Below are 16509 nucleotides of genomic sequence, written 5' to 3' on the forward strand. Positions count from 1 at the left end.
TTCCACATTGACATTCAGCTATTGCAACATTTTTTTTCTGTTAGGTACCTCAGGTTGTTTGTTCCTAGCGGAAAAAAGAAAACAGACAGACTGATTACATTATCATGTCATCACAAAATTCAAGGTTTGAAATCAGTACGGCCAAAGTGGTCAGCATTGTAAATTAGAGAATCAGTGATGACAGATACCTTGTTAATTGCACCTTAAACACGCCCGCGGTTTCGTTATTTTCGCAAACTGTTATAGTTGTTAGCTTTGACATTTTATTTTGCAAAATGACAAAATGTTAAACAGAAGCCGTTTAAACAGCATTCATACGTGTGTACAAATGAAACCAACAGGCTGTCGTTCCTCATGATACCACAGAATAATCCTCAATAAAAGTCATACTGCGATATTGATTTAACCTAAGTTGGCATTTAACTTTAGACAAGTGATTTTCTTTTTCTTTTGCACAGGATGACAGCAATAAGAATTTTAAAACTCAAACATTACTGATGCAACTAGAAATGTTTTAAAATGTTCAGGCAAAATATTTTTTTGCAGATAAAGAAATGTTACTAAATTAATCCAAATCTGCATAATTGATCTTTTACAAATGCCAGTATACAGTAGCTTCCTAAAAAAGCCCAATGTGTGATTTTGTATGATGGATGTCTGATGATGCATGGATATCACAAATCTGTAAAGACAAATAAGTAATTGGTTTACTATATTTCTAACATATTACACTTTCATTTTAGGAGATATTTGAGTAAATGGCTCGTCAGGTCTTTTCTCAGTCCAGGTCTTTGTGTTGAAATGTTTGCTGCCTGTTGTATTCCTAGAATATTCCTTTAAATTGAAAAAAACAAAAAAACAGATGCATTTTAAGCTAATCAAACATTCATATTTAAAACAATGACTGGCAGTGATATGGCAGATGTTAGATCAGATGTACACAGCTGTGCTCAGCAGCTCATCCTCCCACCGGCGTCTGACAAGTGCACTAGCTAAGCTTATATCGCTCTCGTTTCAGCTACTGTTCTCCGACTTCCAAAAAGTGCAACTTCTGTAGTCTTAAATCAAGGTGACATACTTCACGGGCCAAAAACACAGTAATGTATATGTCACCATCCTTTTCATTTCCACAGAGGAGACTCTCAAAAGAAATAAATGCAACACAATAACACGGTTTAAGAGGGCCTGTAGCTTTCCATGAGGTGTGTAATCCAGCAACAGGATAAGGGTCGGAGTGGGGTAATACTGATTTAGTGGAATGGTTGGCTGAGTTAAAGCTGTAATCATGTTTTAAAGCGCAGGGGAGTAGAGTGGCTATATACTGGATGCCCTGGCAAGCAGAACTACACCATGTCCAGGCTGATTGGCTTCTCACTGATGAGATGTTTGATTTAGGACACAAAGGACTACAGACCCTCTAGAAAACAAGCAAATGCACTGCAAAATAACCTGAAACCCACCACCACAAACTGTGTGCAGCAACAACAGTGCTGAATAACCCTATAATTGAAAAGTGAAGAAAAACAAGAATCATTTCAAAAAATGGTACAAATAACCTATGTTTAACTAGGGATGCAGCAATTTCCTAGTCTGGAACCTTGTACTTTTAGTCAAAAAATGTTCTGCCAGCAGAATCCGTTACTAAGCGGTACTTTGTGATGTAAACTATGCTCTACAATAATATCAAGAGGAGGTTCAGGATCTTCCTTCAATACAAGAAATCGGATAAATCTCTTAAACATAAAACTCAGCACATTGATAGTAGCAGACAGCAGTATGAAAATGATTACAGTCATTAGGTGAGTGAAAATAAGAGCACTTATCCAGTAAATTGGGCTAAATAAGGGATTCTGACTCAGCGAAAATAAAAACTGACTTTGCTTAGACTGTACAGCAGCGCTTTTCTGAAGTGAAACAAAACCTGCTCTGGTCCACTGCAACCTGATTTGTCTTACAATCACTTCACTTACAATCAACTAACTAATTTTATAAAGAAGAAGTCTATTAGCTTAAAAGCATGAGCATGCACTGGTGTGCTTTTTATTGCCAATTTTTAAACCCAGGAAAGCAGGGAAAGTTTGTGGACACCTGACCATCACGAATCCCAAAGGTGGACTAAATCTGGAATGGGATGTTCAACAAGAACATGTGAGTTTGATGGTCAGGTGTCTGCAAAATGCCATATAGTGTAGGTAGAACTAAAGAGCATGTTCTGAGACATCCCGATTAATTCAGTTGAAGTTGTAGGGATGCTTATTATGTCCCTAATTTTTACAGATTAGTTTCATCCAGATGTTTTCAGGTCTGTAAGGCTCCACTGGTACAGATGCAAGAGACACCAGCTGAGGTTCCATCTGAGCATTTATGCATACCACTGAAAATCTTATCATACATCAGTACCCCCAATGCCTGTCCTTGCACCCAGGCCTTTTGTTCTATTAGAGCACCCAGATGCTATGTTGCTCGCTGACGAGCACTGCCAGCCCAAACCAGATGGGACCAATCTATATTCAGATAAGCTATTTCCTCTGATCCATAATAATCCACGCTGTTGTCCTACAGTCTGACAGTTGGCTCAAACGGATCGTCTTCCCACACTTCGCATCTTCCCATGTCATAAACAAACATGGCACGTGAAAGAAAGTCATGGCTGCTAGCCTGAACAAGTCAGTATAAAATAGAGTGAGAATGGAAGCCTTAAGCCTTTCCTGTGTTTTCTAAATTCAAACAAATACCCAATTATGCAATTAGCCACACTAACCTTGGCACAAGGCCAGCACTCTGTGTACTGTGAGGGCTTGTTTCAGGAAAGAGGCCATCCTCAAAATAATTTGAATGGCCAGCAGCATAGCGCAGTGATGGAGAGGGAAAAAAAAGCATGGTTAAAACTCTGGTTTAAAGGCAGGTAGTTCTTTCTGAGACAAGATCTGTCTGTATGGGGGTGAACTTTGATTGCATTAATTAAAACAGAGCTGAGAGTTTTAAGACAGCAAAATCTGCCTGCTTTCCACTCCATTGATTGACTCTCTTCGCCCCCTGTCTCTTTCTCTTTCCCCCGTTTCTGTACACAGAAAAAAAAAACCCCATGCACAAACAATTCACTCAGTTCTTTCTCCCAAATCACAAGAAAAAAAAGAGTAAGAGTCATTACCAATTGATAGACTTATTTTATATTCAAAAGTCAGATCAAATAAATTTCAATAGCCCCCCTGGCTCCAGAGAAGACAGTCAGGCTAATTAGAAGTGAAGATCAAAATGGGCTGTACAGGCCAGTGATCTCTGGAAAAGGAGAGGAGAGGGGAGGCAAGGTGAAAAAAAACAACAAAAAAAAAAACAAGGGTGCAATTAAGGCCAAGAGGGATTTCTTCAAGGATCCATCTTCAAAAGAGAAGGAAAGGGCTTGGTGAGGTGTGCACTTTGAGATACTGCCCAGGACTTCAGCTTCTGTTCCACCACTCATCTTGTTGACTTAGCAGAGTTGTTTGAATTCGTCACACTCTCTTTCTCCTTCCAAACAGAGAAGTGCGACTGTCGTGGACTCTCACCCCTTGTCGGCTGCTGACAGAGCTGCTTTGTGGAAGTGTGGCGATAGGAACAATCTCCCAGCAAGGGTCACAGTTCAACTTGCAAGTGTGTTGAGCATGTGCAATGAGTGCTAGGCCTCTGCCAAGCTCCATAAAACACACACACAAATTTCTAAGGGAAGCCAATCACCTTCAAAAGGTAAAATACACAATCCGGATGCAGAAGTGAAGCCTGCTGAGACAGCCACCCCCATGCCTTCTGCTGCTTATTAAATGATACGGCAGGTACAGAACAAGCTAATGGTGAAAGCAGCGTACAGTCAACATGAGACTGCTGGCCAGAGAGGCGCAATGCTCAAATAGTTCATTATACGATGACACAACCAATTTGTAGCAAGGGCGGCTGCAATCTACAAAATCTCCCCTGACAAAAGCATTTAGATTAGACTGCCTTTCAGCCAATAGAAGCATGACACCAGCAGCTACACAATCAAATGGGGAAATGTGACTAGCTTTAATTCTCCTGCAGGCAAACATAAAACCGCCCAGGCAAGTCATTTATGGGAGAGAAAGAGTGAGAGAGAGAGAGAGAGAGAGAGAGAGAGAGAGAGAGAGAGAGAGAGAGAGAGAGAGAGAGAGAAGGTGAAAGAGCGAGAAGGGGTTTCTCTATTGAGGGCTTTCCTTTCGTTCTTTCTTTCATGCACTTTATAGTGTGACTACTACTTTATTTATTAAATTCGATCCAGTTCTTTCTGCCATAATCTCCTTTTATCTTCTCTGTTCATGAATGCTAATACCTCCATCCTAACAACAGTGCTCTGTAGATCATTGTGATAGGGGCCCCACTTGCTCCCATATTTCTCACCAAATGTAATACTCGTGTGAATGGATCCTCCTAGATGAAATAGGTGGCTGGAAATGGAGCGAGGTGCCATTTCATCTAATAAATATAATTCAGTAATTACATTCAACCAAGGCTGAAAGTCAGGAGTGCTCTGAAGCCAGTGCCGTGTTAATAAATTGGCCCGGGTGAATGAACGTGTCTCCTTTCTCTCCGAGACCTAATGAACTCCCGTCCAGCTACATCACACACGTTCTTTGCATTCGCTGATAGCTCCACGCCTTCTCCTCTTGACTCTGGCTGGACCCACAGCACACAATTAGGCAGCAGATGTGCTGCATTCTGCATTAAAAGGCCCCGGGTTGAGATTCTTTATCGCTGAAAAAGAAGCCACTGGCAGAGCAGCGTAATTCAGCTCTCCCAATGCACGCCTGAGGACTTATCAGAGATGATCTGAGCTCAGTAAACTATAATAGGGAGTATGAGTTGAAGGAGCCACTGGCTATATTTTGCAGTAGATTTTGAACAAAAAATAAAGTGGAATCTTATGCAATAAACAAGTCTCTTTTATTACACTCTGCCATTTTAAATATTTAAAGCTTGCTTTTATTAGTATAAAATTGGCACCATTGTAAATAAGGGCTGTCCTTCTATGTTTTTCCCCAGAGATTTCTATAAACCAATAAAGGAATTAGATTTTAGGAAGGCATTTATGAGATAAAGAAAAATAGCTTCCAAATAAATATTATTGTTACTGTACCATTCCTGTTTTTGCATAATGCCAACATTTTCACATATACAGTATCATCTTGTTTGTAGCAGGTCACAGCTCCAGGGTCTTAAGTTTAATCCTACCCTCGGGTTTGGTGTTGCATGTTTTCACTTTTTCCCTATGGGAACCTTGATTGTCCGGTCACCTCCAAATGTCTAAAAACATGCCAGTAAGTGGACTCATTATGACTGATTGTGCATGAATATGTGACTATGCATGTACATGTTGATATCGATGGACTGTTATCCCTGCCTTGAGCCCACTGTTCCCAGAATAGGCTCTGGATCCACCGTGACCCTGACCAGGATAAAGCAGTTATGAAAATAAATGAACCATGAATATCATTTTGTCTGAAAACATAAAGTTAAAAAGTCCCATGCAGAAGAAAAATGACTGAGTGTTTTGCTCTTTGAATCAGTATTGCAGAGAGTATTCTTCTTGAAGTTCTGTCCCTGGAGAGCTAAGGCCTGAGGCTTTTCACAGTGTGTTCCACTCTCAAGAATCAAACAGCTCACATGCTATGCTATTACACTAAGATAGCAGCCTTCTCTAACAAAACCTGAATGACAGGAACATGTGTATGTTTGTGTACGTCCTTGACTTTGTGCTAGCTGTGCAGGCATGTAGTTCTTTGACAGTGCTTTCTCTTTTAACGTTTCAACATGTAATTCAAAATGTGTTTGGACAAAGAACACTCTATATGCACGTATGTGCGTGTATAAGTGGTGGCACGGATCTAAGAGAATCTCCTATGAATGACGTGTGTTTGGAAGTGAGTCGTTAGGCGCCGCTTTATTGCTCAAATTACCAGAGTCGGCCCTTGTCCTGTTTGCCCTTAATTAACAAGCATTCAATTCCCCTATTAATTAGAACAAGCTATTAGCTATTTTACATCACTCTTCATTTGTCGACAATTAAAAGCCCGTTATTAAAAGCGTAGCACATGGTTAATTGTGAACGGGGAGCGCTCACGTCACAAGCTGTGAAATGATGGACACTCAGGAGGCTCTGAGTCAAATCAGGAAAAAAACACAACCTTTCCTGTCTAAAAGAGAAAAAGTTCTGCTATTCCCTGCTCACCCAAACACACACACACACACACACACACACACACACACACACACACACACACACACACACACACACACACACACACGCACACACACACACATGTTTATTTAATGTTTCTGTCAGAGGCCATTCTTCTCAAAGACTATGTTTGTAATGTGAATATCAGAGAGGGTTTGTGCTGTTTTTGTAGTAACACACTTCCCTGGGGGAAGACAAGAATTTCCAGGGGGCAGTTAATGTCACACTGTGACTCTGAGGTGGAAAAGGAGGAAAGAGAACATCACCAAACAATACCAATTACCAGTTACCGTTGGCATCTTTCTCTCTTTCTCTTACATGTACACTTTGGACATCAATTAATTTCCCATTGTGAGAGAAAGTGTAGTGTTGCATTTACAGTTTCATTTACATTTCACAATCTCATAACATGTTCAAATTGAAGTGGTCTAACTTCATATAGAACTGCATATACTTGTGTGGAAAAATCATAAGTATAAAGCAAATGAAAAAAAAATATGATTAATCAGTTTAATGCACTGCACTAAAACACAAATGCATTTCCATTTAGAACTGAACCTTGTCTCTGCCCAAGTAATCAAAGAGCAGAGTAAGCCATTACAAAATTACTGCCATTGTGCTTTCTGTGCCAGTTCTTCTCTCTCTCTCTTATCGTGAAGCAAAATTCCCTGTGTAGAATTAACACCTGTAGTTTAGCACAGTAACTATTGAAGAGTTCATTCAATTCTAGGGATTCTGCTCTGCTCTACAAAGGCACTCGAAATCCATCAACAAAACACTTAGGCAAGATATCTCAAGCCTGTCTTGTGAGTACATGGGATTTTGTTTATGGTGTTACAGTATTACTGCTTTTATTCATTGCTCATAATTTCCCTTTACTTTTAATGCAATCATATTGAACTGATACAGAGCTAATTAGGGAAAAAACTCTTGGCAGTAAACTATATGCCCTAAGAATACTTGTCACTCAGGATATACACATACAGTAGTTGCCCAAACTGCATATACTCTGGATTGCACGTGTGTCCATAAAAGTATGGTGAGTGTAGAACACATGAGGAGTGGGTAATCTGGAGAGACCCAGTGTATGAAAATACATTTGTCATAAACCTATGAATTCACTTATTTAAAAAGTAATGCTCTTTATTGCTGATCACCTGACATGACCATCACCTCTGTGAAGCATGGTGGTGGGAGAATGGTGCTGTGGCAATGCTTTGCATCAACAGGGATTGGGGGATAGGTCCGACCCAAGGGCAAAATGGTTGGAGTTGTGCATCCAATGCATGGCCATCTTAGAAGAAATAGTGTCCTAATCTGCAGTAGACTTGAGACTGGAGCATGAGTGTGGCAGAAGTTCACCTTCCAACAGGACCAGATCCATAAGCACAATGTCAAAACTACACCAAAGGCAGTTTAAATCCAAGAAAATCTAAGTGTTAGGATAGCCTAGTGAAAGCCCAGACCTCAATCTGATACCGAATCTGAGGCAAGATTGCTGTGAACCATTGCTTTCCATCCAATCTGACAGAGCTTGAGCAAACTCCCCATGAATAATGTGCAAAACTATTAAACCCATTTACCAGAAAACTTGTAGATATAATAATTAGAGGGTGGCTTTTTCCAAGCACTGACTCTGGAGGTGAATAATTACAACTAATGATTTTCAGATCTTTTTTTTTTTTTTGTCACAATAAAAATACACCTCAGAATTTTAGATATATTCTGTAAATCAAATGGTAAAAATCCCAAATGAAGTCCATTTCAATTCCAATGTGAATCATGAGAAAATGTTGAAAAGTGGGTGAATACTTATATTTATGTGTATGTGTAGGTATAGGAGATAGAAGGAGCAGTGAGAAAGTGAGAGAGTGGGAAGAGGGGCAGGGAACACATTGTGCTATAAGGAACATTTCTCCTACCAACAGCTTAAGCAGTCAGCCAGAGCACTAGGAGCCCCCATGACTGACAGGACAATTACCGGAAGCTCCTTCTCTGATGTGCCGGAGACATGTGCAAATAGAATCGCACTATTTTTTGCATCAGGCGTTTACATGGAGGATTTGGTACAAAAGCAAAATTGCCAGCCAGCAGAGCAGTGTTCCTCCTGGAGCAATTCTTTTGCCTGTGTGTATATTATTTCCTTCTAGTTTTTCCTCATATAAAAATATCCTTGGTCAAGGTCAGTTACAACTAAGTCCTGAGCTATTTTTGCTACTGAGCTTTGAGTCTAATTTACCTGTGACTTTTCCTCTGTTTCCCTTGTTGAGGAGAGGTACAAGAGCAATCTGAGGCTGATAAGGTGGGATGGGGCACAGTTAATTGGATCCTTCTAGTATAAATCTATAAATATCTTAAAATCAGAACAGCTGGTAGGGAAAGTGCTTATTAATTTTGACAGTCCCTTCTTCTGAGAGGCGGTTTGTTTTTCCGGAAGGCAAAAATTATTCCAAACAGTCACTTAGCATATGCAGATTCTTATTGTATCTTTGCACTTGATCATCTTTACGACGCATTTTTATACAGTATGTCGTAGCGTGGTTAAGGATATAGAAGTGCAGATTTATTTCTTTTTCTTTTTCCATTTCTGTTAAATTTTGAAACATGCTATTTTATCAGTCTGGGCTGCTTTTATTTGCACTCTTCATAGTTGTGTGCCAAAGCGCAGGCCATCCTCAGAGGGCCCAGGCTGCCAGCGGCTCTAAGCACCAGACACACACACACACACACACACACAACCATTCTCATTTACGCCCCAAGAGAAAGATGCTCTGCAATTCTTCGCTCTAGCAGGCTAACAAATAAACCCCCACAGGGGGACCACATGCTGTCCTCTCTCTGAGTCCAAAAGGACATCACCTTGGAATAGGAAGCAAAATAATCAGAACTCAAGTAAGTTAACAAAACAGCACTGTGTGAGATTGCCTAGAGTTTTGAGTGAGAAGATTAGAACAGCGTGAGAATTTCTTTCTCAAGAAAGGTACATCTTGATATTGGGAGCAAGCTATTGCAACAAAACTACTTGCTAAGCCCAACTATCCTCTCTTAAACTCCCACCTTTAATTCTGATTATAGCTGTCAGAGACGTCTCTTTTATAAGGAGTAATGGGGCTTTACAGTGATGTTGATAAAACGTACCCAAAGTGTGTTGTTTAAGGGCAGTCTTTCCACCTCAGATTAACCAACAACATATTTTTGTCTTTAAACATCATATGTTCAGGTCTTTTCCATCAGTACATGTGAGTATTTGTGACTTTATTGTGTAGAGTATTATTTAAAATGGTTTATAAGCCTACAATTTAGACGTCGACTAGTAAACCACTGATGACCCTGCAGCTCTCTGTCACCATTCCCTGTTTCTCTGTTATTCCCTTCCCCTTTTGCCATATTTAGCTAGATGGATAAGTGGCATACGGTATCTCAAACATAAACCAGTCAAGCACTTCAACAAGCTGTAACTCTGACTTCCTGTTTCTTAAGGTAATATGTCAACATATGGTCTCAAAATCACAGGTCTCAAGCCATTTCATGGGGAAGTTACCAGATAAAATTTTCAGTGAAAAAAATTTGGTCAAGAGGTTTTAGGCAGGATATATACTGGAATAAGCACCTCTCTCTCTCTCTCTCTCTCTCTCTCTCTCTCTCTCTCTCTCTCTCTCTCTCTCTCTCTCTCTCTCTCTCTCTCTCTCTCTCTCTCTCTCCCCTACCCTCCCTGTATGAATGAATAGAATGCTAAAAACCTGTCTGAGTACTTGAGAGGCACACTCCATCCACCCACTCAAGAGCAGTAAGTCTTTGCTTCCATCCACTTAAATCCTGAAGAGCTCGATTCGCCAGAGCAAGACCTTAGCACACCAACACCAGAAAGCTTTATGACCTAGAATTATTCAGCATCCTCTACCGAAAAAACATGAGACTTTCTTAAACTATACTTTGCTGGGATAACGGAGGACAGACGTAAAGGAAAAACAAAGTGACAAAGGAAAGTGTCAAAGGAGCATATTTGGAAAATACAAAATGGCCTTGGCTTCAAGGTATGTGCCCCTCTGAGCTCCAGTCAGCCGTCAACTTGTGTCCAAATACCTGACATAAACACCCCTCTCTATCAATGCTAATTACCACCCTGCAGAACTGATCTGAACACACAAACACACAAACACACACACACACACACACACAAACGCAGACTCTCAGTCTGCACCAAGAATGAACTCTTTCTGCACATAGTGATAAAGGTTTCAAAGGTCTCCATGAGTGATTTTTCGACAGATAAATACAGCAAAAGCAATCTTTTTTTTTCTTTTATCCTCAAAGTGTCTATACAACCTTCTCTGTCTTCAGTTTATCTGGTGTCCTGCATACAGAGTTAAATCAGAGAGCTAAACCTCCTTGTGTATTGCTTTATTTATTCCAGATCTGGGCTTGACAGAGAGAGAGATTACTACTTTTGAACCTGCCATGTTTTGTTGTCCTGATGGAAGCCGGATGGAGAACAGAATGTAAAAAAGACAGGAAAAAAAAAATCACTGGCTGCAGCCCATACAAATTAAAAACCTGAGAGTGATGACTAAGGCAGCATCTTATCTAAGATTTGAGGAGTACCTGGGGAAAAAGAAATCACTCTAATATGAAAGAAGTGCAGTATGCAGATATGAGGATGCACTGTATGTTAGCAGAAGGCATGGGGAATGAAAAAAAATAAAACCCTTATTTTCTACAACTGCACTCAGCCGTTAATTATGGTGTTAGAACTTAAATTAAGGCAGAAAATTTCCTCAATATTTCCACTTACAGTTCGTGGACTCTTGGAGATATTGTGACAGAAAAAGGCTCCTCTCCGGCACTGATTATCGGCTTTACTGCAGAAGATCGTGACCACATTAACTCTTTCACGCCTCGGAATATTCGCTCTGACCTGAGTTCACTTGTGTTTTACACACTTGTGTTTTCCAACTCTCACTTTCAGCAATTATCAGCTGCAAGTCTGTGTGTGCGTAGATGATTAAATGTGATTAAAAGGCCTTCCTTTGTGCCTTGCGTGAATAAAGAAGACCTTGGGTTACTGTGTGTAAGCCTCTGGCACACAGTTTATGAAATGACCATGTTCTTTGTTTCGAACAAGCACTGAAGCCTCGATATGTTACAGAGATGGTCAGTTTGAGGTGTGATTAGCAGGAGTTAATCAGCTGTTTAATGATTATCACGGTGGCATTTGTACATTAGATTGGACTCATTTTAAAGCCACATGCTGCAAGCAGACACCGAGTCATGAGATACCGGATATACTGTATAGATATCTAAATATAATGTCTTTAAATAGTAAGGTTAAAGAAATTCAGGGAAATTTAAGAAAATTAAGAGAATGATCTGAAATTCTCAAAGTGGGGTTCGGGGTTACATGGTTTCTGTGAAACACAGTCAAATGTTCCTTCTGGAAATCACAGCCCACTACTTAATAAATATCACTGAGTTGTTTTTTTTTTGTTTGTTTGTTTTTGTCTGCTCCCTGTTCGAGGTCTTCAGAATGGATCACATATTTGAATGGGCACAGGTTTTATACTGGATGCTCTTCCTGATGCAACCCTCCCATTTTATCCAGGCTCGGTACCAGTACTGAGAGTTATTGGATGGGTTAGCTTCCTGACTGGGAATCAAACCTGAGATCCTGCCGCTTGAACACCAGAGGCCATAAATAATACTGAGATTAAATAGAAAAAAATATATTTTACTTGTTTGACTGGTATCTTAAGTTAAATGAGTTTAAGTCAACATCAAAATCAAGTAGCACATAAATAATGTTATGATGAATTGAACATGCAACACTTCCTAGCATCAATAAATTGCCAGAAAATGATTGTACAAATTTAAATAAAGTGAATAATATTTGAACAGTTGCTACACAGGTTTACATTTACAGTATTTGGCAGAAGCCCTTATCCAGAATGACTTACATTTATTTACTGCACACTTGAGGGTTAAGGACCTTGCTCAGCAGCTTGGGAAGGCTGGGATTGAATTCGTAATCTTCCAGTCAGCAATCCAACATCATAACCACTGAGCTAGCACTGCTCCAGGTCTGGTACCAAAATGTACCTCAATGTAAAACAGTTTGTCAAACTTGAACAAAAATAACACAATACTAAAATCTTTCTAGATAAAACATTAGCATTATCTCATCAGAACAGCTAAAATACTAATTTTGCAGAGAGGCTTTTCATAATATCAGCTATAAGCTATCTGAACGTGCTAGTGTCATTCTGAGCTGAGACGTGTCCTGTGCACCTGAAGGGGCTGTGTCATATGTCTGCTTGCCTGTGAAATGTCTTTTTTTTTTCTTTTTACTCCGGCTTATTGTCATGTGCCATTAGGCCATGGCTGGGGCTGGGTGGAGGCAGACAGGCTGCTGTGGCAGATGCCTGCTGTGTGTCGAAGCGCCCTTCATCTACTCCTGACAGATGTCAAGGCTTCTGTTGAGTGAGCAAGCTCTGTCACGTAACCCTTGTTCTGCATGCCACAAGTTACGCATGCCTCATGCCACAAGTTACGCATGTCCACCAGACTGGTACACATGCACACACACTCACACACCCACAACTCTCCATCCATCAGTAGGTCGTCCTCATGCACACACTCTTGAGAATCCATCAGTTCCCACCTATTACCCCTGACAGGCTTCACTTGCCCAAATGCTGTGGTCCATGCAAATACATCCTGGCATCTCGGCATCACATCTGAATGGCAAAATATCAGTCTGATAGATGTTCAAAGGACAAGAATATGTCTCTCTCTCTCTCTCTCTCTCTCTCTCTCTCTCTCTCTCGGTGTGTGTGTGTGTGTTTGTGTGTGTGTATACCTCAAACTTTTGTTCAAAGTTATCAGGAAGTACACAAGCTACGGGTCATAAGCAGGAAAGCAATTATCTCAGCATGCCAAGCCAGTAAGGGAAAGCGTGTAATTTAGACAAAGTGCTCCAACATAGAATATACACAGGAAAAAAAACATCTTTTCTTGTTATCTGCCATTATCATAGGTAGATGTTTATTATGTACAAATCAACCTCAAAATGCATTCAATCTAGTGGCTCACAATCAGAGGCAAGTTTGAAATTCTCTAGAATGCTACAGTGCCTGTGTTAGAAAGGTGTATGTTTTAATTTGCAAGTAGCCGGTAATAACACTAAAGCAGTCAAATGGCTATGGAATCCCAGGTTAAAAATAAAACATGAACCACACGAAGCCACAGAAGCAGTGTTAGCTGCGCTCACACAGGATGAAGGTGAGAAGGGGAAAATGGTGCCTGTGTGTGCGGTAGGTAATGACTGGTAAATGGTTGCCATGTAAGAGGTTTGTCCATATTTAGAACAAAGCTCAGTATCTCTTCGATCTCACCAATCATCAAGCACCTCTCTGTCTCTTACTTTACCCAGTCACCATTGCCATGGAGACAAAACATCCACACCGGCAACAAAAATTCTCCTTCGTACATCATAAATAAATTCAGAAATTGTACTGTATAGTTAAAAGAGAAAAAGGTGAACAAGTGGTGTGGATGCAGCTGTGAAAATGAAAGGGATGTTTATTTAGTTTTTGTTTTGAAAGTAATATTCCATATTAAGGAATGAACATTTCTAGAATTTTACCTGAAATTACAAGAGCACACAAGAACCAATGTGTGTAGTAGATGTGTGTGTGTGGTTATGTGTGTGTGTGTGTGTGTGTGTGTGTGTGTGTGTGTGTGTGTGTGTGTGTGTGTGTGTGTGTGTGTGTGTGTGTGTGTGTGTGTGTACCATTTAGGTCGACTCGTAGACTTCACCACTGGAGCCATCCCATCTCTGTACAAGCTCTTGGTCTTACTGAAGTTCACAATGTTAAAGATTACCCTCTGAAAGAATAGAGAGAGAGAGAGAGAGAGAGAGAGAGAGAGAGAGAGAGAGAGAGAGAGAGAGAGAGAGAGAGAGAGAGAGAGAGAGAGAGTTAAACACCTGAAAGTGGAATTACAGACGCTTAAATGCTTTTGACCTTAATATGAAGGAAATGAATTACATTTGATCAGACATTTGCTAAGAGATATCCAGCCTCTGGTGGGAAATATATTCTAATTAACATAGATGCCACACATTATGTATGTCTACAGATTGAATACAGAATGTACTTTTATCACATGTGGTGCATTTTAAACTGAACAATGCAAATGTAAAGAGAACAGTAAGCAAGAAATGTGTTAAACAAAACACTGCCATATTGTGGTATATCTAGCAGCAGAAGATACCATAAAAAGGTGTAAAATCTGCATAATACTCCATACATACTGTATACGTACAATTGAGTGGCAATATAAAGAAGCATTGAGACCTGCCTCTGTAGTCTAGGTGCTTTTGTATTGTTAGAAAGAGTGTTTATGATGTGTATAAAATCAAGCTAGGGATTTTCTAAAGTTATGTAGTCAATGAGAGACAGCAACAAAGTTCCAGCACAGCACTGCAGAACAGATCTGTCTGTGTAAATACAGACTTTCTGCTTTAGGTGACTTGAAGAGCAAATCAGAGCAAAACAAAAGCCTTGTGTTTCACTTAATAAGCTCAGAATTATACTCACAATAATGCAATAGTCAGTTTTCCATTCAAATGCACACTTCAACATTTCTGCTGTTTTCTGTACCCTACTGCTCTTTAAAAAAAGGCTGAGGTCCAAATATATAAATAACTACTGCAGTAATGTAAGCAAGTCTATAATGCGGCTGAAAATGACTCTTCTTGATGGACCATATTAAATTAATAACTTAGTCCAGACAAACTAAGTTTGCTATATAAGTCCAGGTGGTGGAAGTTAACAGACTGCAGATGAAATCCTATTACAGCCATATTCCTGTCAGATTCTCTCACTCTTTCTCTCTGTTTCTCCATACAGTCCCCTCCCCATCTGCGACTGTAGTCACAGAAGCAGGGGATTGTGGTTTGGCTGAATCGGGCTAGGCTAAAATGACATTTAACTGATGTTCACAGGCAAGGCAGGCTCCTGTAACGGCTAGATAAGACCATTGCTGCTGGCATTTCAATTACACTTTTACTGCCCTGCACATCTGTCGCAAGCCTACTTTCACTGGTTCCTTCCACAGGCAAACACATCCTCATCCCCCAACTCTGCATTACTTTGTGCTTTATTCTTCTTTTTAATCTTGTTTTTTTTTTTCAGGACTGGAGCGGATTGGGCTGCATTGCTGAACCATGCCCCTGGGGTAAATGTGTTTGGGTCAGTTTGCAGTCAAGTAATGTGAGTGGACGGTATGAGTGGGTGTCCAATAATAAACAGTGACTTTCTCTTCAAATCACCAACATCCCAGGATTATAAGGTCAGGGCTAATGTGGTGTCTTTTCGGGTGCTTGGAATGAAATCCGCTCTCATCCATGAACAATGACAAATCATTTAAAACCGTTCATTAACGATAGAAAGACAGCGGTCTTACGGAGGTGCATCCTTGATTTTAAAGGTGACTCCTAACCCTTTCCTAATGTCAAACCTGATTTACAATCTGTGCTTCCATCCCATTTTTTTCACCAGCAACAAGGTTTGGTTACGCTGGAGCTGTCAAAAACAATACTCTTCCGTTGTCTGTCATAATTTTCCAGAAGTGTCTTCATTGGCACTAATAGGTGCGTTAGAATGAGGTAAGCGCAAGGGGAGGTTTGTGGCAAGCTAATTTCATCTCCGCCTCATTAAGGGCTTTTTGCTGTGCGTGAGAGTTCATAAGAGTGTAGTACACATACGCACACACAAACACGCGCGTACACCCACACACACACATACACACACACACACACACACATACACAGACGCACACACACACACACGTGCACACACTATTGCTAGTGGCCTCCTTGCTCTAGATAAACCATTGAGTGATTTGGGCCTGGTCTCCCAGTGCTGAGTGAGGATTGTCAGAGGAGCTGCTCATCCTGTAAATTTAATTACAGCATGAGCAGGAGGAGCGCATTACAATCCAGGCTGTATGAGATGTCATTTCCATCAGGCTTGTCAAAGCTCCCACTCTCTTCACGAGAGTCATCGTGGCAGGGAAACCACACCTGGGGCCTCTGTGCATACCAAAATGCTCAAATGCATGGAGTGGGAAGTCATAACTCACTTCAAATTAGCATGAGAGTCTGAAGCACAATTTGTTTAAACTTATGGAGGTGCATATTTCTGAAGGAGAAAAATTGAGTACAACAAAAAAATGACTAGGATTTGGAAAATGTTTGGAGTAAACTTTGTTCAATGAAAGCAAAA

At 40.4% G+C, this 16509-nt stretch overlaps 1 protein-coding gene across 1 annotated transcript in view; it reads right to left on the bottom strand.

The window, feature by feature from the left end:
• agbl4 (AGBL carboxypeptidase 4) overlaps window positions 1–16509 on the bottom strand; it is a 276090-nt gene that overhangs the window by 154193 nt on the left and 105388 nt on the right. The window contains exon 4 of the mRNA XM_027166429.2: window positions 14013–14107. Within this exon, the coding sequence (XP_027022230.1) occupies window positions 14013–14107 (95 nt within the window). The remainder of the gene's footprint in view (window positions 1–14012; window positions 14108–16509) is intronic.

This window comes from Tachysurus fulvidraco, chromosome 14 (assembly GCF_022655615.1).
Source record: "Tachysurus fulvidraco isolate hzauxx_2018 chromosome 14, HZAU_PFXX_2.0, whole genome shotgun sequence".
NCBI lineage: Eukaryota > Metazoa > Chordata > Actinopteri > Siluriformes > Bagridae > Tachysurus > Tachysurus fulvidraco.